The sequence below is a fragment of the Wickerhamomyces ciferrii genome, contig 00306, assembly GCF_000313485.1.
Source record: "Wickerhamomyces ciferrii WGS project CAIF00000000 data, strain NRRL Y-1031 F-60-10, contig 00306, whole genome shotgun sequence".
In the NCBI taxonomy this organism is placed as follows: Eukaryota; Fungi; Ascomycota; class Saccharomycetes; order Phaffomycetales; family Wickerhamomycetaceae; genus Hansenula; species Hansenula ciferrii.
Genome location: NW_011887434.1, coordinates 1 through 20,358, shown reverse-complemented (window position 1 = coordinate 20,358; position 20,358 = coordinate 1). Strand labels below are relative to the sequence as shown.

The 20,358-nt window shown below is 33.1% G+C and overlaps 10 protein-coding genes across 10 annotated transcripts; 6 read left to right on the top strand and 4 right to left on the bottom strand.

The window, feature by feature from the left end:
* Window positions 1–111: 111 nt before the first annotated feature.
* BN7_6693 (coiled-coil domain-containing protein 124) lies at window positions 112–792 on the top strand (the record flags this gene model as incomplete). Its single annotated transcript, XM_011272766.1, has 1 exon — window positions 112–792. One exon carries the CDS (start codon window positions 112–114, stop codon window positions 790–792), a length of 681 nt encoding a protein of 226 aa, XP_011271068.1.
* Window positions 793–1,092: 300 nt separating this feature from the next.
* PET130 (Pet130p) lies at window positions 1,093–2,532 on the top strand (the record flags this gene model as incomplete). The annotated part of the gene is made up of 1 exon (XM_011272765.1): window positions 1,093–2,532. One exon carries the CDS (start codon window positions 1,093–1,095, stop codon window positions 2,530–2,532), a length of 1,440 nt encoding a protein of 479 aa, XP_011271067.1.
* A 695-nt stretch (window positions 2,533–3,227) lies between these two features.
* On the top strand, window positions 3,228–3,503 carry BN7_6691 (uncharacterized protein; the record flags this gene model as incomplete). Its single annotated transcript, XM_011272764.1, has 1 exon — window positions 3,228–3,503. The coding sequence occupies one exon, from the start codon at window positions 3,228–3,230 to the stop codon at window positions 3,501–3,503; it is 276 nt and encodes a 91-aa protein (XP_011271066.1).
* A 634-nt stretch (window positions 3,504–4,137) lies between these two features.
* On the top strand, window positions 4,138–4,404 carry BN7_6690 (uncharacterized protein; the record flags this gene model as incomplete). Its single annotated transcript, XM_011272763.1, has 1 exon — window positions 4,138–4,404. One exon carries the CDS (start codon window positions 4,138–4,140, stop codon window positions 4,402–4,404), a length of 267 nt encoding a protein of 88 aa, XP_011271065.1.
* A 125-nt stretch (window positions 4,405–4,529) lies between these two features.
* BN7_6689 (pseudouridine synthase family protein) lies at window positions 4,530–5,747 on the bottom strand (the record flags this gene model as incomplete). The annotated part of the gene is made up of 3 exons (XM_011272762.1): window positions 4,530–5,013; window positions 5,085–5,515; window positions 5,586–5,747. The coding sequence occupies 3 exons, from the start codon at window positions 5,745–5,747 to the stop codon at window positions 4,530–4,532; spliced, it is 1,077 nt and encodes a 358-aa protein (XP_011271064.1).
* An 870-nt stretch (window positions 5,748–6,617) lies between these two features.
* On the top strand, window positions 6,618–6,893 carry BN7_6688 (uncharacterized protein; the record flags this gene model as incomplete). The annotated part of the gene is made up of 1 exon (XM_011272761.1): window positions 6,618–6,893. The coding sequence occupies one exon, from the start codon at window positions 6,618–6,620 to the stop codon at window positions 6,891–6,893; it is 276 nt and encodes a 91-aa protein (XP_011271063.1).
* Window positions 6,894–7,306: 413 nt separating this feature from the next.
* Window positions 7,307–9,520, top strand: SLS1 (Sls1p; the record flags this gene model as incomplete). The annotated part of the gene is made up of 1 exon (XM_011272760.1): window positions 7,307–9,520. One exon carries the CDS (start codon window positions 7,307–7,309, stop codon window positions 9,518–9,520), a length of 2,214 nt encoding a protein of 737 aa, XP_011271062.1.
* A 242-nt stretch (window positions 9,521–9,762) lies between these two features.
* On the bottom strand, window positions 9,763–13,083 carry BBC1 (Bbc1p; the record flags this gene model as incomplete). The annotated part of the gene is made up of 1 exon (XM_011272759.1): window positions 9,763–13,083. One exon carries the CDS (start codon window positions 13,081–13,083, stop codon window positions 9,763–9,765), a length of 3,321 nt encoding a protein of 1,106 aa, XP_011271061.1.
* A 396-nt stretch (window positions 13,084–13,479) lies between these two features.
* Window positions 13,480–18,540, bottom strand: GCN2 (serine/threonine-protein kinase GCN2; the record flags this gene model as incomplete). The annotated part of the gene is made up of 1 exon (XM_011272758.1): window positions 13,480–18,540. The coding sequence occupies one exon, from the start codon at window positions 18,538–18,540 to the stop codon at window positions 13,480–13,482; it is 5,061 nt and encodes a 1,686-aa protein (XP_011271060.1).
* Window positions 18,541–19,238: 698 nt separating this feature from the next.
* On the bottom strand, window positions 19,239–20,143 carry BN7_6684 (phosphatase PAP2 family protein; the record flags this gene model as incomplete). The annotated part of the gene is made up of 2 exons (XM_011272757.1): window positions 19,239–19,944; window positions 20,049–20,143. 2 exons carry the CDS (start codon window positions 20,141–20,143, stop codon window positions 19,239–19,241), a joined length of 801 nt encoding a protein of 266 aa, XP_011271059.1.
* Between the last annotated feature and the right edge of the window lie 215 nt (window positions 20,144–20,358).

Genomic DNA, 20,358 nt, shown 5'->3' with positions numbered 1-20,358 from the left:
TCGTGTGTCAAGACGATTTTTCAGATTTAAACAACTTTGCAAAAGTCATTTCGACGACTCAATTGTGGTGAAAGAAACTTGAAATAAGTTCAATCTATACTCAATTACACAATGGCAAAGAAAAACGCTGGTGAAAACTCAAAGAAAGCGGCTGGTAACGCCAAAAAAGCTGAAAACGCCAACAAAAAGAAAGCTGAAGAATTAGCTAGAGCTGAAGCTGACGAAGAAGATAAATGGGCACAAGGTTCTAAGAAAGGTAACAAAAAGAAGGAAGACGAAGCTGCTAAGAAGGCCGAAGCTGCTAAGAAGAAAGCTGAAAGAGAAGCTTTGCTAAAAGAAGAAGAAGCTTCATTACCTTCCAAACCTGCAAACAACAAGAACAGAGGTGCCAATAAAGTTGCCTCTAGAAGAGCTGGTAAGATCGATGATTTCTTGAATGACCAACCAGTAACTTCAGAAATCAGTGCATCTGGTATTGATGGTGTCTTGGAAGCTTTGACTTTGACTAATAAATCAGGTGCCGTTTCAGATAAAGATATTGATAGACATCCAGAAAGAAGATTTAAAGCTGCCTATAATGCATTTGAAGAACGTAGATTACCAGAAGCTAGAAAAGAAAACCCAGGTCTTAGATTACAACAAGTTAAACAATTGTTGTTCAAAGAGTTTGAAAAATCACCAGAAAATCCATTCAATCAAAATACAAACATCTCTCATAATGCTACTCAAGAAGAAGTTTCAGCTTTGAAAGACAAGATCAAGAAAGAAAGAGAAGGTAAATATACCAATTAGTTTTTTGGTTCACCTCTTAATGATTGTAATGAAATATGAATAATATGTCAAGTATTTTTACAGAATTTGAAAAATTGTAGTACGTATGATATGATATATTTTTTTAACTTTAGTTTCCGAATCGGGAAGTCAAGGATTAAATACTGAAAAATTATAAACTTATAGGTCTTCTGATCTGAATGCCATGTAATATCTTCTAAAGATAAATTTGAAGCCCACCTCGAAACTCTATTTGCATTAGAAAGAACATATGGTGCTGCTGTATCTATATACCCTACCCAACAACCTCAAAAATTCAAGATGGCTAATATAGTGAGGACTCAACTAAAAAAATCATTAAACATTAAACAAAGATCAATACAACTTCAAAATGAGATAGCTGAACTGAAAGCCAAGAAGGAAGCCAATATCAAAGCAGCCAGAGAAACTTTTGATGAACTTAATGCAAGGGCAAAAGCTTTAGAAAAGCAACATGAACCTATGGATGAATATTCTTCAATTTGGAGCATGAGTACGAACCCTTCAAATCCTGTGAACTCATTAGCATCAATGCAGAAAAAGAGGAATCCAATACGACAAGCTTCAAATTACATACCCCAAATTTCAAAAGAAGTTCAAATTTTAGTTGGAGATAAATTCCAATTGTTGAAACCTCACAAAACAATAAAACCACCAAAGATAACACCATTAAATGCATTTCAAAGAATAAAAAGATTTGAAGAGAAACATTCATCAAGATTAAATCATAGTGAATCGAATGATACAATTGGTGGTTTGAAAGAAACTAAAGCAATAAGAGCTTATAAAGCATTCTATACACCATCACCAAATTCAAAAGTCTACGCTACACCAGATATGCCAATTGCTCAATCAGAATATGAAGTAAAAGGTATAGTATCAGACCTTCAGATGAGTATAAAATTACCAATTCAAACATTACCGGTTTATCAATGTGACTTTTTTCAATTGGATTACTTCCCACCAGAACATATATTATCACATTTTAGAAAGAGTCGTCCTGCTATAAAAGTTCAATATAAAGATGGATTTTTATTAAATGATGTTGAATTTGATAAAATGTATAACAAAAAGAAACTTACTTTAAATCATTCATATTATCCTCGTGATTATGCATTTATAAGATGGAAATGGAGAAGATTGATCAAGAAGGAATTTTTCAAAGCTTTCAAAGAATTAGATGGTCTTGATGGTTTTTATACATTTCGTGTTAAACTTTTTCCTACAGAGCAATATATTGAGACATTTAGAAATGAAATCAAAGCTAGTTTGAATGCTGCAATCAAGAAAGAAAATCATTGTATAAAAGTTTCCAAAAGACATAATTTATCGGTCAATCCTAGTGTTATCGATTCTGCCATAAAGATCAAAAATTTTCCTCCATTGACTTTGTTACCTGGTGTTCAATTGAAGCCAACAAATAAATGTTTTTCAAATGTGATACATTCAAAGTCCAAAGTGGGTCAAAATAAGGAAACAAGACCTTTCAAAGGTAAAAAAGAACAGATTTCAGATATTTTGAATTTTTTGGATGAAGATGATTATGATGATGATTATATACCAAAAACAAAATCAGAGACCCAGTATTCAATCAATCTCGAGATCATGGAAAAGGAAGCCGAAAAGGCTAGATATGATAAAGCTGTCAAAATGATTGAGTCTGGAAAGTTGAGTTCTCTTTCCCCAAGAATTCAAAAAATTATTAAGCATTTGAAATATTAAATGTATATAAAAGTACTCACTAAAAAGAATAACATGTATATAAATTAGAATTTGATAGATATTATAGATAACGGCTAATCTATGCTTTCTTATAATTCAAATCAGAATCATGCTTCAACTTTGTAAGTTCTCAGTCCTTTGGAAACCTTAAACAAGATTTTCAAAGCCCATGTTTTTCAAATTTCAAATACGCATTCTTACTATTCTATGAGAATTTTGATACTATAAGACTCAAGGTGTATCAATTAACAATACTCTTCGTTTGTTTGAGCTGAAGTATACACGACATGTACATACAACTCAAGCGCCATCTTATTGTTGAAATATACATGTTTGGAATAAAGCACTGTGAGATTTTTGACACAATTTTAGCGAAGAAAACCAAGCTTAGAAAACCGAGTCGAAACAGATCTTGTAAAAACGCATAAAGACACATGGAGCGCTGTATTATTGACGAGGGGTTTGGATTAAGCTTAGAAATAACAGCTTTTAAAGGGTTTCTATTGGACAGCGCCTGACAGTGGTATAGATCAAATCGAGTAAGTCATAGAATATTTGATGGGCTTTGGATAATGTATTTGAGTATATAAATGATGTTGATTCCCTTTATTATCGTACGTTGATATATATCAAAAAAGCATAGCACAATTTCCCAAATTAATTAAATCAATTACCTACAATATAAACATCATAAAATGTTCAGATTATCACCAGTGTTAAGATCAGCTGCATCGACTTCAGTCCAAGCCGCCAAACAACAAGTTAAATCAGTTAAACCAAATCCTGCCTTTTCAAGCACTAGACATTACCTCAGTATTATGAAAGATAGAGTTCCCGGAAGGATTATTGGTGGTATTATCACATTTTATATTGTCGGTTTCTGGCCTGTTGAAGTTGTTCGTTTTTTTACTACTGTTGGTCTTACAACTTTCTTGACACCTCAACCAAATGTTGCCGCTGAAGCAGATTAACAATACACTTTTTGGAACTAAGATGCTAATATTCAAATGAGAATATCATCATTAAAGCTGTTTATTTAACGAATTATATGACCTTGAATTATATGGAAAAAATCTGTAGCAGCTGATATCTCTACTGTTCCTTCAGTTCTGAATAGCAATTTGATCATATCCTTACTGTAATAAAGTCATACGATCTCTTTTGGTAATATATTTAATTGAATATGGAGTTGATGGCGGCTATCTCTAAAAGTTTTAGTTTATGTTTTAACTTTCAACTTTCAACCGCGCCAGATCTATATTAATAAATATTTCTGTTAACCCACTCCACAGTTTTCTTTTTTCGGAGAAAATTAAAAAATGCAAACATCGGAGTTCGAATGGGGTATAAACTTTAAAGTGATGAGATAATACCTTATACACATTTGGTCTTTGCGAATTAGCAATAGTGGTTCTTTTATTGGTTGTGACGTATATTATCATAAGATTTAGCAATATAGTTGCGTGCTTGTTAGTTGATGTGGATAAAAAGTATATAAAGCATGTTGAAGATCCTGATACTCCTTAATATTGTGTTCTAGTGTAGATCTATATAACAATTAATAAATTTCCAATCCAATATCAATAGATTTAATAAACCTTTACAATGTTTTTCACTCATGTTTTAAGAAATCAAGGTTCTCAATTTATCAAAAAACAAACATCAAAACCATTAACATCAACTCCAAATTCATCAAGTTCTAAACACATCATTAGTATATTAAAAGATACAACACCAAGAAGAATAATTGAATTTTCTGTTATTGTCGGTACTGTTGTCTTATGGCCATTTGAAGTATCTGCTTTTTTTGAAAATGTTGCTGGTATTACTAATTTTGTAACTCCTTTACCAAATGTTTCTGCTGAAGAATGATTAAATGAAAATGGGTTATCAATTTTATGACCTTCTATTGACCTAATTATTTATATATATAAAATGAATTAATGATTTTTATACTTATTTACAATTAATTTTCAAAGTAGCTCCATGTAAAGTTTTTATATCTCAGCCCATGAAGGTAATTCAGTTTCAAAACTCCATTCACCATCTTTAGTACCATATTTAAGAGCATGTAACCACATAATCATATTTTCCGCTGATTCATCTTTATAACTTATATAACCACATTCATCACAAGTTGATTCATAAATCAATTTTTGGAAATCTTGTTTATATTCTTTTCTTAAAATTTCATAATCTTCTGGAGAAACTTCATCAGAATTTATAATTTTTGATCGTATTTTAGATCCATTTGGTCCATATAATGGATCATTTATTATGGGATGTTTTAAAAAATTTAAATGAATTCTAATTTGATGAGTTCTACCTGTTTGTGGTTTACATAAAACAATTGATTCATTCAATTCTTCATTATATTTTAATCTTTCAAAAACTGTTAATGCTTCCTTTTTAACACCTTTACCAAACTCATATGTTTTTTTAGGATCAACATGGAAAACATCTCTATCACAAATCACATTACTAAAAAATAAAAGTTAATAAATGAAATCAGTTCAAAAAAATTAAAATATAAAGTATAATTGAAAACTTACTCTGGGAATTTACCAGTAACTCTAGCAACATAATGTTTTACAACACCTTTTTCTCGTACTTTATCATGTATTTCTCCAGAAGTTTTTGAATCTTTAGATAATATTAAAACACCAGAAGTTAATCTATCCAATCTATAACATGGATATAAAGATGTTAAATTCTCTTGTAGTTTTAATAATTCAGTTATAGAGTTCTTAACATATCTCCCAGTTGGATGTGTTGGTATACTTGAAGGTTTATTTATCACTATTATCTTCTCATCTTGATATATCACAGGTATTGATTCTTGATAAACAACTGGAGCTTCATGTAAATGAGATTTTGTACTTAATATATCATGACCTTGTAATTGAAGATGAGTAACTGCGCGTCCAGTAATAAGTGTACCTTTTCTATTAACTGTGACAAATCCTTTATCAATTTGTTGAAGCTGTGAAGTTATTAAAGTTAATATTTGTAAAATTGGATTTTATCTAATGAATTTTCATATCTCCACATACATAATAGTCTAGACCTCTAGTTCTGAACTCACCACTCAATAGATCTATAACTTTTCTACCAAACCAATGACCTTTAGCTCTTGTTGAATTGATATCGTAGTAAGGGACAACTTTCCTTAATCCATTTTTGATAATATAGGATGAGTTCATTGAATCATCCATTGGTATTTTCCAGAATTTACAATAAAGATTTTGTTTTTGTTTTTAGAAATTGTAAGAGACATGTATTGAAACTTTTTGACGTGAAGATTTAAAACGGTTAAGAAAAAAAGAAATTCATAGAAAATGTATATCAAAATGTGCAACAGACGAGGTTCGAATGGAGGTTTAGCGAATAATGAATAACGTGGGTATACAAACTACAGATACACGTTTATTTAGGGGAATGTAGGGTGGGATTTCAATTTAGTGTACGCAGTGTGCAGTTATTTTAATGGAGAGTACAGGGAGTCATGTTTTTAGTGTCGATATTATTGGTGGTTTCTTCAAGTGGTACGATTAAAACGAAGGTCTCATGTTTAAAATTTGAGTCAAAATTATCACGAGATTTTTTCGCTTTCGCTGGGATCCCGGTTTTCTATCAAACTATTGAATATGAACCAGTTCACAGCCAATTGAAGATCAAACAAATGACATTATCATATCCTTCATCAATTAAACTATCTAATGATATAGATCTTCAATTGATTATGAATTATTGCTGTCTAAGAATTGTGAATTTCAATTTGTGTCTTTCAGTCTTTCAGTATGGGATTTCAAAAGACGGTACGCGCACCATAAAAGTAACCTGATTTTTTTAAAGGAAATCATCAATTTTGAATGCAATGACCGAACCACAATTATCTAACTTTGAATTCTGTGTTCAGTGTTTGAGAATTATTTTAAGATTAACATGCTTCTCCTCAGATAACTGGGAAAAAAGTATATAAACCATGTCTAGTTCCTCTTAATCATGTTCAAACTCAATTCCTTCTTATCATCATCAATCTTCATAGATTACAATCAATACTCAATAACTCAATTACAATTACAATGTTTACTTCACCAATTTTAAGATCAACCATCGCTTTATCTGGTCAAGCTTTGAAAACTCAAGCTCCAAAACAAATTAGATTCACCATCAACCAATCAAATGTCAAACATTTCATGACTATTATTGCTGGTAGAGTTCCAAGAGTGCTTCAATGGGGTACTTTAGTCGGTTCTATTTTATTCTGGCCTCATGCTGCTGCATATTTTGTTAAAGCTACTGGTGGTATAACAACATACCTTCCAGCAGAACCAATGACTGCTGCTCAAGAAGAATAAATATTCATTTGATACTACAATTTAATAATATCACAATCTTTTTGCATCAATTCACGCTTTTCATGACTTATATATTACACATATACAAATGTTGATATTCCGGATTAACTTTTGATATTCAGTTTCTTGATTTTATATACCTTTAATTAATGATTTATATGATTTAAGATAATTTAATAATCGTAGTCTTTCACTAATTACTCTTATCGAATAATTGGCTTATACAAAATCTTCAGTACGACCGATATCGAATATATAATACTTTAATTGGTGCTGTGCTTAGTCAGTAAAGCCACGAATATTACATAATCATCATAATAAAAAAAATTATTCAATCTCATCTTGAATATTGAATTCTAAACATTTGTTTACTCCACTAAAATACAAATACCCTAAAGACATCCACCACGGTCATGTTCTCTGCTTGTTTAAGAAGAAGAGCGTTCCATACATTCTCCAGGGCTCTTCAGGAGGATATACCCTCGAATATATCACCTCTTGCAAGTACAATAATTAAACAAACAGATTCGGAAGTTGATACAACAGTTGATATAAAACCAGACACAGTCAATACAAACCCAGATACAACCGTTGATACAAGTGATAGTGTAACTGTTGACACAAATACCAATACAAATATAAACTCAAATATCAATACTATACATGACAGTCATAATACAATCCCTTATATCAAAGGTAAAGGTAAAAAACTTCCACATCAAAGACCAAATCTTGTGATATTGAATGCTAGAAACTCAAACATTTTGGGGAAAAAACCAAAACCAGTCACAAATAGAGAACCAGGTTTTTTCATTTTAGATGCTGTTGAATTAGAAAACTCAAGAAAAAAATTATTACAATTCAAAAGTAATGTTACTGAAGATCAAATCAGTTCAAGTATTCAATATATTAAACCTAGTAATTCAATAGTATCAATTAATAGATATGAACAAATCAAAAATGATATCTCAGATGCTTATTCTCTAAGTCAAATCAAAGGTTTTTTCGCTAAATTTTATCCAGACATCAAGTATAAATCCAAAACAAAAAAAGTATTAATCAATTTGTTATTAGATGATTGTTGGAAACTTGAGAAATCTAAGGAATTAAACGCAGAATCAGATTTATTGATTGAAAGAACTTTCGAATTAGACAATGTCAAAATTTTCTTATTATTGATTCAAAATACTATTCAACAATGGTTAAGATCAAATGTTCAAGTTATTTTAATCCCAGAAGAATATCAATTAGTTGTTCGTGCAAGTGAACCTCATGTTCAATATATTGAATTAGCATTACAAAATGTATTTAATAACTTGAAAAAAGAAGATTTGAATATTGAAAATGTCAACTATTTAGCAGAGAAATTTGGTGTTCAAATTCCAATAGATGAAATTCAAAGACTAGCGGGTGTTTATTTCCAAGCTGATACATCATCATCAAGCCCAATTCAATATCGTAACGATGTTACTAAATACACAATGTCTGCATTGGGTTCAAAAAGGTTTGATTTAGCCAAAAGATTAATTGTTGGTGCTCTGGGTCATAATCATTTCTCTAAAACCACACTAATAGGAAATTGGAAGAATTCATTAGCTAAATTTTATGATTATTCATTAAATTTTTCATTACCTTGGAATTATAGATCTAAAGAATGGGTACGTCTTAAAGAACCAAAAAGACCACTGTCTTTAACAACCGGTGTTCCACCAGCATTACCAACAATTCCATACCAAGATATTTATAAATCATTATACAATTCACAAAATACAGCTGATCAAGTAACAGATGATAAAAAAACCGTCACTGCTGTTACTTTCGGTAATATATTGCTTGATAAATCCAAAACAGATTCTGAAAACCCACCAACAATTTTCCAAACTCAATTACCTCATTTAAAAGATGTTCTGATAAGTTTGAATAAAAAATCAACTGAGACTTCTGAATTTGAAGAAGAAGATTATGAAACTGAAGAGGACATAGAAATTGCAAAAGCAAAATCTCAAGGTACAAGATTAGATGATGAATCTTTAGATGTTCATGATTATTATGCACAAATGAAACTATATCCATCCCCATTTGGAAATCATGAAGATTTCCTCAAACATCCACAATTAGAATTTTGGGTTGAATTACCATATGGTAAAATTTCAAGAGAATCATTACAAATTTTCCGTGTTTTAAGTGAAAAAAATTGTCATGTTTCATTACCAAATTTGAATACAGATTTGAAATTTTTAAATTCTGAAACTGAATCATTATCAAAACCTTTTGAAGGTGATGATATTTGGTTAGATGATCAACCTGGTATTAAAGATTTCATCAAAAATTGTGAAATTCAAGTTGGTCAAAAACATAAAGTTTACATTCCAAAAAGTGTTGAAGTTAATATTCCAGGTTTTGAAAATCCAGTTAAATATGATTATGTCAGTATGGCTTATAGAAAACATTTGACATTTGAGTTCAAAGATAGATTATTACAATTTGCTGATGTGGAAGGTGGTGCTTTAGGTGGTACAACAACTGAACTTCTACTTGTTGGTGATACTGAAGAAATGAAACCTGAAGAATTTAAAAAATTTGCAGAGGACGCTTTGGAATTTGCACAAAAAATCAAATCAGCATAATTATCTTGTACATATATATAGAAAAGCAAAAGTTGGTTTTAGGAGTATAACCTTTAGATGAGTCTATATTCTTCAACTCACATATATAAATAGCATTCACCTAAAATGAAAGTTAATGATTTAATGTATGAAAATAATATATAATTCTACATGTATACACATTTAGGACGTGTCGACATCAATATTTCAATAAATCTTATATGAATATCCGAATTTATATACTAGTATTACAATGGAATATTTCAATTCCAATTAACAAAATCTCTGCTAACAACTCTGAAAACTTTAATCTTACCAGATTTCATATCTGAAGGTTTGTAAGAAGCGTGTTTAACTTTACCATTTGCATCTGCTTCAATCACACGGAATTTTCTTTTATTTTCATCAAATTCAGTAATTACAGCAGCAAAAGGTGCACCACTGTTACCAACATCATAAACAATTTTTTGGTGTAATTTATTATGGCCTTGAAATTTAGCTTTGTTAATAGCAATAATATCACCTGGTTTAAAATCTTCAGTTTGATGAACTTCTGTGTTGTTTGAATTAGAATAAATAACAGCACCATAACTTCTTAATCCAATTGGTTTCAAAATACCTGGAACTTGAGATAAAACTAATGGAACTAATGGCTCTTTAACATTTTGGTTGACTAATCTGGTTGCAACTTGGAAGATTTGATAACCAAATGTGGTGGAGTATTTATCCAATTGGGCTTTATCGACATTTGGTGGGGTTTCTAAAGTTTCAGAAATCGAAATTGTATTTTCAGCATCATTTGGATCAAAAACAGCGTGTAAGACAGTTTGTGAGTTATCTTGATTCAAAATATAGTAATCTTTCAAAACTAATTTCTTACCACCTCTTCTATTCACAACGTGTTCATCAACTTCAAAAATTAAATCTTTGTCAACTCTTGCTTGTAACTTTGGAGGCAATTCATTCTTTTTCAACCACCAACCACTTGCAATATCAAGGTTAAGACCACCTTTTGAACCTGAGCTAAAAATTGAATCATTAGCACTTGATGGATCTGGGATTGTAGGTAATGTTGATGTTCTTCTGACTGTAGGACTTGGAACTGAAGAATTAGTGGAGGCGAAGGAATCAAAAGTTGATGCTGATTTTATACCTGGAGGGGCGTTACTTGGTAATTGAGGTGAACCACTAGCATCAATTGGTGATTGTGGAACTGGAGGTGGATCACGGAAGCTTCTTTGACTTCTTTGACTATGAATACTTGAAGAACGTCTAGATGGTTTGCTTGGGGTGAACTCGTGCTCTGGACTTATTGGTGGAGCTGGAATAGATGGTGGTGGTGGTGGTGGTGCTCTTTCTCTTGTTGAAATTTGTGGTACCATATCTTCAGCTTTGGATTGTAATTCGGGCGCTTCAAAACTTGGAGGAGGTGGTGGAACTTTTGTTGGTGCCCCTAGATCTGAAGTTCCTGACAATTGAGAAGTTCCAATTGGTGGAATTGGTGGAATTGATCTTGTGGTTTCAGTAGATTTAGGATTTTCATTGATTGATAAAGATTCTAGTGAGACTTGAGAAAGAGGATCTGTATTACCAGTTGGTGGTGGAGGTGGAACTTTTGGTGCAATAGGTGGTGGAGGTGGAACTGTTGGTGTGCTAATCTCTGCTTTATCTTCGGTAACAGGTAATTGGGTATCATCATCTGATTCATATCCAGTAGTGTAATCTGAGGCAAATTGGCTTGAAGTTGGATCTAAATTTGAGTCAATAATACGTGGTATAACTTTTTCTTTTCTTTCTTTCTCCCTATCAGCAAATGTGAAACCCTCATCGGAACTAATCTTTTCAGCTTCATCATCACCTTCAATTGCAGATTCTGTATTAAAGTTTCTGTTATCCAATAGATCATTCAGAGCTGAATTATCAGCTTTGTTTTCCCCTACTGATTCAGATGCAGATTGGAATGATTCATCATCGGCAACTGGTTCACTCTTTCTTCTTGGAACGATTGGTGGAGCTTGTAAGGATGAAATATCGGCAGCAGAACTCTTAACTGGCAAATTATCGTCCAGATCTTTTCCTTCACCAACTTCAGTATCTGCTTCTTCATCTTCTGGTGCTTCAGTTTCAAGATCTCTCTCATTTTCATGTTCCGCTGCACTTGAAGTTGTATTTTTTCTTTGTAAAGCTTCAGGAAGTTGTGGAGCACCGCCTCCCATTGGAATTATAGGAATAGGGGCAGCTTGTGGTATGGTTTCCTCTTGATCTTTGGAATTTGACTTTTTCTTTGTTGATGTCTTCTTTGGTGGAACTCCAGCACCAGGTGCAGCAAATGGATTAAAACCACCATACATACCAGCACCAGATAATTTTGCCATTCTTTCTCTTAAAGCTGCTCTTCTTGCCTCTTCGCTATCTTCTTCTTCTTCCTCTTCTTCATCTTCTTCCTCTTCATTGTCAATTTCTTTTTCTTTTTCATTATCATCTTCTTCTGGTTCCTTGGTTTTTTTGGCCTTTAAAAGATCCTCATCTTTAGGTGCTTCAGATTCACTTGGAACAGATTGGGCCTCAAGATGAATATCTGGATCCTCAATTTTTTGAGAGCTTGGTTCAGATGGTAAATCTTCTTTTAAACTAACAGAATCAATATCATGTTCGACAGCACTAGGTGTAGCAACTGTAGCAGCAATTTTCTTTTGTGATTCTTTCTTTTCTTGTTTCTTTCTTTGAGCTTCAGCTTCTCTTTCAGCTTCTTCTTTTTGTTTTTGTTGTAATAGTGCAATTCTTTCTTTAAGACTCAACTTAGGTCCTTCTTCCTCTTGAGGTTCTTCACGGAAAGAAGTTGTTGGTTTCACAACTTCTGGTTGAAAATCACTTTTAGATTGATCAATTGATGACGATTTTGGTGTGTCTTTCTTTAAAGGAGGTGGAACATAAGAAGAGTGTGAAAAGTCAGGTTTCGTTTTAGATGTAACTTCTTTGTTTGAACCTAAAGATGGTGGAATATATGATGAAGCAACCCCTTTTAATGACTGGTTGTATGGAGCAGTTTCTTTTTTTGTGCTTGCATTGGACAAAGGCGTGGATTTTTCAGTATCAAATGTTGATATTCTGGAGCTCAATCCTTTTGGAGTAAAAGGTGCAGATTCTTTGGATTCTGTAATACTGTCCTTTTTTGCTTCCTTGACAGCGTGTTCCAGCTGTTCTCCGTCAGTTTGCTCTTTTGAAATGACTGGGTTTTCTGGTGTTTTATCCTTTTCAATGCCTGAAGTAGTAGCAGTAGATGCAGATTGGTCTTCAATCTGAGTTTCATCTTGTACTGAGACGTCTTGTGGCTTTCCCAAGCTTGAACGAGTTTCTGATGAGGCGTTGATGGCTGTTTCTTTGACAGGTTGGACGAAGTTTTTTGGAAACATACCACTTTGTTCAGCACCATTGGTACTAATATAAGTACCACTGTACCATTCATCATCTTCAACTGTAGTTACTGTGATCAATTGACCAGCTGGAAAGTTTAAATCATCTTCATAATCAGATTTATATTCATAAAGAGCTTCCACCTTAAATGGTGGTTCCTTGCTTGCCATAATCTTGTTTTTGATGAACAAATTCTCAATTATTCTGTCGGTTGACTAGATTCAATTTATCTGATAAATATCTCAGTTAAAAGAGTCTGTTTATTAATAGCCAGAACTTATTTAATCAATTTTAGAATGTATTTGATGATCAAGTTTACGTGTGAAATAGGAAATAGGAGATGATTGATAAAAAGATCCTAAATTCCTGGGGCCGCTCGCGCTAAGCTCACGTCGAAAACCCAAAATCAACATTTGTCAGATATTACATAATGATAGCAGTATACATCATATTGGCCTCACTATTTGTTTAGTCTATACAAATACTACAATCTGCTTTATTTAATAATATTAATCATGAATTCGTTCTAGTATCAGCTTCTAATAGTATACAGTTTATCTGATTGATCATCTTTGTAAGTCACAGATGCAAGATTGACCGGTTTTAGGACAGTGGACAATCACCCATTTAGTTCCCTTTGCTGCTTCTTTGGATAAAGCATTGAAAATAGCTGTAGCAAACGTTCTTGGAACGGAATTGGAGACACCGTTAACTTTTCTGATCCATTCATCTTTTTGAGAAACTGATGTTATGGACATCATTTCCAAAACTTCATCTCTAACTGGGTCAATAGTAATAACAGGTGTATTATTCAATCCAGTAATAATAGCATTGCTGGCTTTTCTGGCGCTTTCTTCGATAGACCATCTATCCTTTTTATGAGGTTTCTTTGAGCTTTTTGTTACATCATTTGATATATGATTGACTTTTTGCTCACTCAAGTTTAATGATTGTGACATGCTGGCTGATAAACTTTCGTCCGACGAATTATCATTATGATAAAAGTCTTGACCTGATGAGCCTGGTGGGTTACCAATAAGGCTTTGACTAACACCTGAATTTCTCTCTGAAATGTCAGTTTGTACAATTGCCAAAAGCTCCTCAATATCAACATCATAATCTGTTGAGCTTTCGATGTTCTTGAGCTTCAATGGTTTATACTTCTTCTTATTCACTGCATGAGAGGCTGCTTGTTGTTGTTTCACTAAAACAACCCATCTTACACCATCAGTTTGAGCAGCAGTCAAAATGTCATCAATACCATGGGTGGTTTTCAAAATGTCAGCAGAGATATTATTCGACCAAAGTTTTCTGAGGATTTCAAGACCATATGATTTCCACAAAGAAGCACTTAACCTTGACACCAAAACTTCACATCTTTTTGGCTTCCATTCGACTTTTGAGTCAATTTCTTTCAAGTTATTTTTCTTGGGTCTTGAGATACTTTTCTTGGTACTTTCTACTTTCAAAAATGATTGCATAGAACTGAATAATTTCTCACATGCCAAATTAAACCCAACAGCATGCTGTAAATGAAAGCTTTTATCACTTGAAGGTGTTGACAAATATGATATTAGACTATCATAACGACCACCAGCAGCAATGATCGATGGTCTTTTTCCTTCGTTTACTGCTTGAAACATAATACCATTGTTATAAAAAGCAGCATTGTAATTACTCAAAGGAGAGAAGTAAACTGGTGTTTCAACCCCAAGCTGTTTTATGTAACTCATCACAGTGGATAAATATGAAAGGTATGAATCAATTTTGCTCAAGTGTGAACTATCTATCATCAATTTATGAAGTCTTGTTTTAGTATGTTCAAGATTCAACCTGAAATCAAATTGTTCAAGATCATGTAGAGCGGTAGATGTTATATTCAACTGAATCTTTAATTCCTCTTTAGCTTTCTTAAAAGTCTTGTTGAAACCAACTTGAGATAACGTGTTGCTAATAATGGGTCTTTGTGCTTTATCAATTCCGCAAAAGTCAAAAATTAGATCCAAAATACCACAATGATTTATTATAAAAGCAGTGGATGACTTTGTGAACACAGGAAAAATAGAAACAACTTCATCAATAACTTTTATGGCTTCAGCGTCATGAAAGGCTAAATCCGAAGAGTCAGAACTAATAACATCAAAATCAATTTCTGCAAATTTTGCAGGCTCTGCACTTGAATTACCAGGATCTGGGCGATAGACATATTCAATTCTGAAAAGTTTCTCTAGCCTTGAATTACATTTCGATAAATATCTTGCCATTGGGAGTGTCAAATCATAAGCCAATTGTAGAACCGTTCCTGTCTTATCAAGAACTTCATATACATTTTGCATAGAATATAGTGGTGACTTTGGGAAAATCAAGGGAGGCTCATGTGTCTCAGTGGCACCATGTTTGTGGAATATCTTGGTAATTTCATTCACCATCTGAACATTGAGAAGGTGTTTTGATACACCAGGGCTCTCACGTTTTTTATCAAATAGTATGTCATTTGCCAAATTGTATGGTTGGTTGAATAATGTTTCTCTAACTTGAGCTTGCCATGGGGATGATGGATCTGCTAAATTTTTCAATGCTTCTTTAACAACCTGATTCTGTTCTTTAACCGGCAATATACCAGACTTCAATAGCTCATCGGCAGAAGGACGCGCTTTGGGATCATGATCTAATAACATTCTGATGATTTTTCTTTCTGTTGGATACTTTGACGTTGTAAAGTCTGGAGGAAACTCAATACTTGGATTTCTCAATTTATTTAGAACCATAGCTCTTTCCATTCTTGTATTTAACTTGTATATCATCTCAAAAAAAATTATACCCAAAGAATACATATCCACCTTGGAATCATAGCGACCTTTAGATGACAGAACTTCATTAGCAGCATATGAAGCTGTACCAACATCAGATGTTAAATCCTCTGAAGCATGATAAGGTGCTTTTTCCAGTTTTGAAAGGGAACTATGTACATTTTTGGCAAGTCCAAAATCCCCCAATTTGATACTTCCGGATTCATCAATAAAGATATTCATTGGCTTCAAGTCTCTATGGATAATTCCTTGTGCATGGATATGACTTAACGCCTCCAAAATTTCTCTTAATAATCTAAAGTAATCATCTTTACTAATGATGCTATCAGTTATAAGGTTATGAAGTGTGCGATTCTCGCAGTATTCCATCTGAATAAACAAAGTGCTCTTCTTCTTTTTCTTATTGGATTTCTTAATAGAGGTTTTGGTTGATTTTGAACGCTCGGGTGTTTTTTCATATCCATTACCATTATTAGCTTCATCTCGTTCACCTGAATCATAACCAAATTCTATACCATCATCTTGCATTGAGTTAGAGATAAAGTCCAATGTAGGATTTTTGTTTAAGCATGGTCTTGTGAAGTTGGAGGTGCTCAGCTCAAATTCTATATTTTCATCAACTCCAGCATTTTTATCCTCGTGGTCTTCTTCTTCTTCTTCTTCTTCTTCTTCTTCTTCTTCCTCTTCTTCTTCTTCCTCTTCTTCTTCTTCCTCTTCTTCTTCTTCTGTACTACTCCCATTGCTTATATCACTTCTATTGCTTCCACTATTTCCACTGCTTTTTATAGCTTCACCTTCATTGTCATCAAAAACTGACTCATCTACCTCTTCCTCAAGCCAAGCAGCATAGTATCTGATGACATATTGATGAGTTAACCTCGCTAAAAGCATAACCTCATTTAAAATGTTTGACAGTTTATTGTCTTTATGTTTGATTTTTTTAATTGCATAGAAACGACCATCTAATTTGTTTCTAGCTTTGACAACTTTACCAAATGCACCTGATCCCAGCACGATGCTTTCTTCGAAGTCATGGTTATATCTTGATTTAACATTATTAGTGTATGGCATTCTTGGACCATTATTGAAACTTCTTCTAGGTTGACGAGATGAAATATTAGACTGGATGGAGTGACTACTGGCCATCGTTGGGGTTCCAAATTCTTCTTCATATGAGTTCATCGACCCAGAAAATAAGTTAGGATTTGGTTTATCAATATTTGTTCTAATGAACTTTGAAGTTAAAAGCTGCATTGGAGAAGGTCTTTTTCGTTGGTTTTCAATAAAAATCCATTTTATGAACTCTTTCAAAGAATCATCAAGTGGGACGGAGCTGAGGAAATCAGACGGGCCATCGTATTCATTGATTGCTTCAGTTCCAACTATGAGCTCAATAAACAAAAGACCAAGATTCCATACATCAGATTTTCTTTGTGGTTCACTATTTTTTTTCAACTCTGGCGCAAGCCAATCATTATGAATTGTCTTCATTTCAGATGATACTGATTTGTTTGGGTGCTTGCTTATCAAATTCAATAGCCTATAACCATAAGTAGGATGTTTGAGTTTTGCGGTGACAGCATCAATAGACCTATCATTAAATAGACAAACAGAAGTGATGTTGATATACTTATGTATGAGACCAATTTTGTGCAACTGCTCTAAACCTTCAATTAGTTGAATTATCCAAGACCTTGCTGATGCCAAATTTGCAAATCTTATTGTCACAAGAAGATCTTCTAAGCTTCCCAAAGATGAGTATTCCGTAAGTAATTTGATTGAGAAATATCCAGGTTTTGTAGCTGGGATTGGCTCAATGCTATATGCATATAATGAAAGAACATTTTCATGTCTAAACTCCACAACGCTTTCTAATTCTTTTTCTAGGTCTTGTATTTCTTTTTTGCCTGCTGATGTACCAAAATATGGATTTTCAAGGTCAATCTCAGTCAAATAGAATAATGATTCATCTTCAATTTTTTTAAAACTTTTTTTATAAATCTTACTTTCTTCAATCGATGGATGTAGATAAGGTTTAACAATTGATTGTTTTCCAAATGATAACATACTTTCAGGCTTTGAGCTTAGGCAGAATGTAACGGCTTTGAATTGCACTGAACCTTTATTTGAGAGTCTTGCACTTATTACTCTATCAAACACAAATGCCTCACCAGAGTCTATTAGCTCACGGGGTGGATACATCAAAGAGTCATCCACTGGATCGATGCGTTGATTTTTTAATCCAAGATCATTTTCTATATTTTTACCTCTCTTCTCGATTTCTTTGGCTATCAAATTGTTAGTTCTTTCTAAATCTTTCAATTTATTGGCTTCTTCACGAGCAGCCATCTGTTTTTCTTGTGCATTTATTTTGGCTTGTTCTTTCTGGATTCTCAGCACCCTATCATCTTCCAAAGAGTTTGTATTCACACCTTTCTGGAAAACATTTAATTGGTCTGAAATGTGTTGACAGATATCGAAAATCATTTCCATACCTAATAATTCATTGCACTTCTTTTTAATGAATTTCTCTAATGATGATACTTGGCTAGCTAAAAGGTGTTGTGGATCCTTGATTTTTAAGATTGGAACTGTCAGTGGATAAGTTGGGGTTAATTCGACGTAAAGTGTTAGAGAAGTTCTTGGGTCTTCATCTGTTGAGTACAAATTGACTTCAAATTTAGGAGATGGTTTCTTATTCCAAGCTGATTTACTATCAGTTCTCAGGGTGAAATCTTGCATATAAATTGATTCTAGCGCATGAACTTCATTTTCTTGGATTTCATAATAGTCTTCAAGTGAATGAGCTTCAGTCATCTTGACTTGACGAATCAGTTTAATTTTATTGGATTATTTGATAATGTTGTAACTCCTTTCAATGTCACAAAAAAAAGTGGATGATCAAATGTATAATATATGAGATCTTCAAGATTATATTCTTTGTATAAAAGTGGTCCTTCGTTGTAGTTTTAGTAACATGACTTTAGCGCCCATAACTTATGTGTTAATACTTACCAATTTTACCACTTAGAATGACATCTTTTGTTGCCTTTCAAAAATATAAACAGAAATAAAGATATGCTTGCAGCGGTACAAGATCTGGCTTAGTAGTGTGACTGGATGATTGTCAATTGAATTGTTGGTAAACCCTTTGAATTGATACAAGAGGTTTTTAGGGGTGTATTAAAGAAGTATATTTGTGAAGTTAAATCAGTTATGCTCTTCTGTACTACTTTAAAAATTTGTGTGCCATACCAACCGTACTTCAGTTCGCGGATTCCACAAAAGTAGCTTAGGATTTAGGATTTAGTATGTATGAGTCAAGAACTAATTGTATGAGTCAATAACTAAACGAGAAGACACTGGTGCAGAATGAGTCACGTCGCACAGCTAGTTGTTATGTTTATGTTCATATTCATTTGTGTGTACATTCTACATTTGTAGTGAGAAGTTAAAACCAGTTAAAAAATACATTTATGCGACTCTTTATGGTCAACAAACAGTAACAGATTTACCTAATTGTTAGTCTCGAGATCATGGGTTTGTAGGAGATGAGAATTAGCATCTTCGCCTCTATCAGCTTTCAAAATCTTAATTTCCTCTGCACCAGCATCACTATCATCCAAATGGGGTTTGAAGGGGGTTAAACTTGTTAGTTCTGGGAAGTTTCTTCTGTATGACCAATAGGCTATTGTGATACCGATAATACTGCCTAATATTACATCAATGAAATGATGTCTATAATCTTCAGTTCTTGATAATGCAATTAAAATAGCACCAAATGCAGGAACACTAGCCAAAACTTTTCTCCAAGAACCAGTCAATGGATGTTCAGTTAAAAATTGACCATAAAGCCAAAGTGTCAAATAACCTAGCCCTGAGAAAGCTGTGCTTGAATGACCAGAAGGTGTAGTTCTGAAACCATCTGCTAATTTTTCTAAGTTTGTAGTTGTGCATACATCTTTAGCAAAAACTAATGTATTCAAAGGAGTACCTTCTTTTGGAATACATCTTGAAATGAAATCAGGTCTATGTCTTCCAATCCAATTTTTCAAAGCATCAGTTACCAATCCATTAACGAAAAAAGATACTAGTAGCCCTAAGACAGAAATGTAACCCAAATAAAGTTTGTGTTTAGGGTGTCCTATTGTTGCAGTTAATGCTAAAATGACAATGATTGGAATTGCTAATGAATAAAATATGTTGTGTTCATTCGGTACCCTCTCGTGTTCAGCAAATGGGTGGTTTATGGTAAGATCATTGATAAAGAATTGTCTTTCAAAAGGTGTCCCAATATAATAAACTGAGGAATTAATCAAGAATACACTGGGATTAACACAGCGTCACCAATCCTCCACTTCTTCATTAAAGGGTAAAATGAGAATCTATCTAAGCCAAAAGTAACTCTGTTGATGGCCATTTTGATTTATTATGTAAAGCGATGATTCTTTGAATGTGAAGTAATTTCAAAATTTAAACAAAAACGTGAACCCGTGGGAGTCTATAAATTAAGTATAACCTTTAAATTCACAAAGTTCCCTTGTGATTATATTACCTGCTTTGCCTAGCTGGATCTTAAGACCGGGTAATATGTGATTTGATAATTATTATTATAATTATGTACTATACTAATAG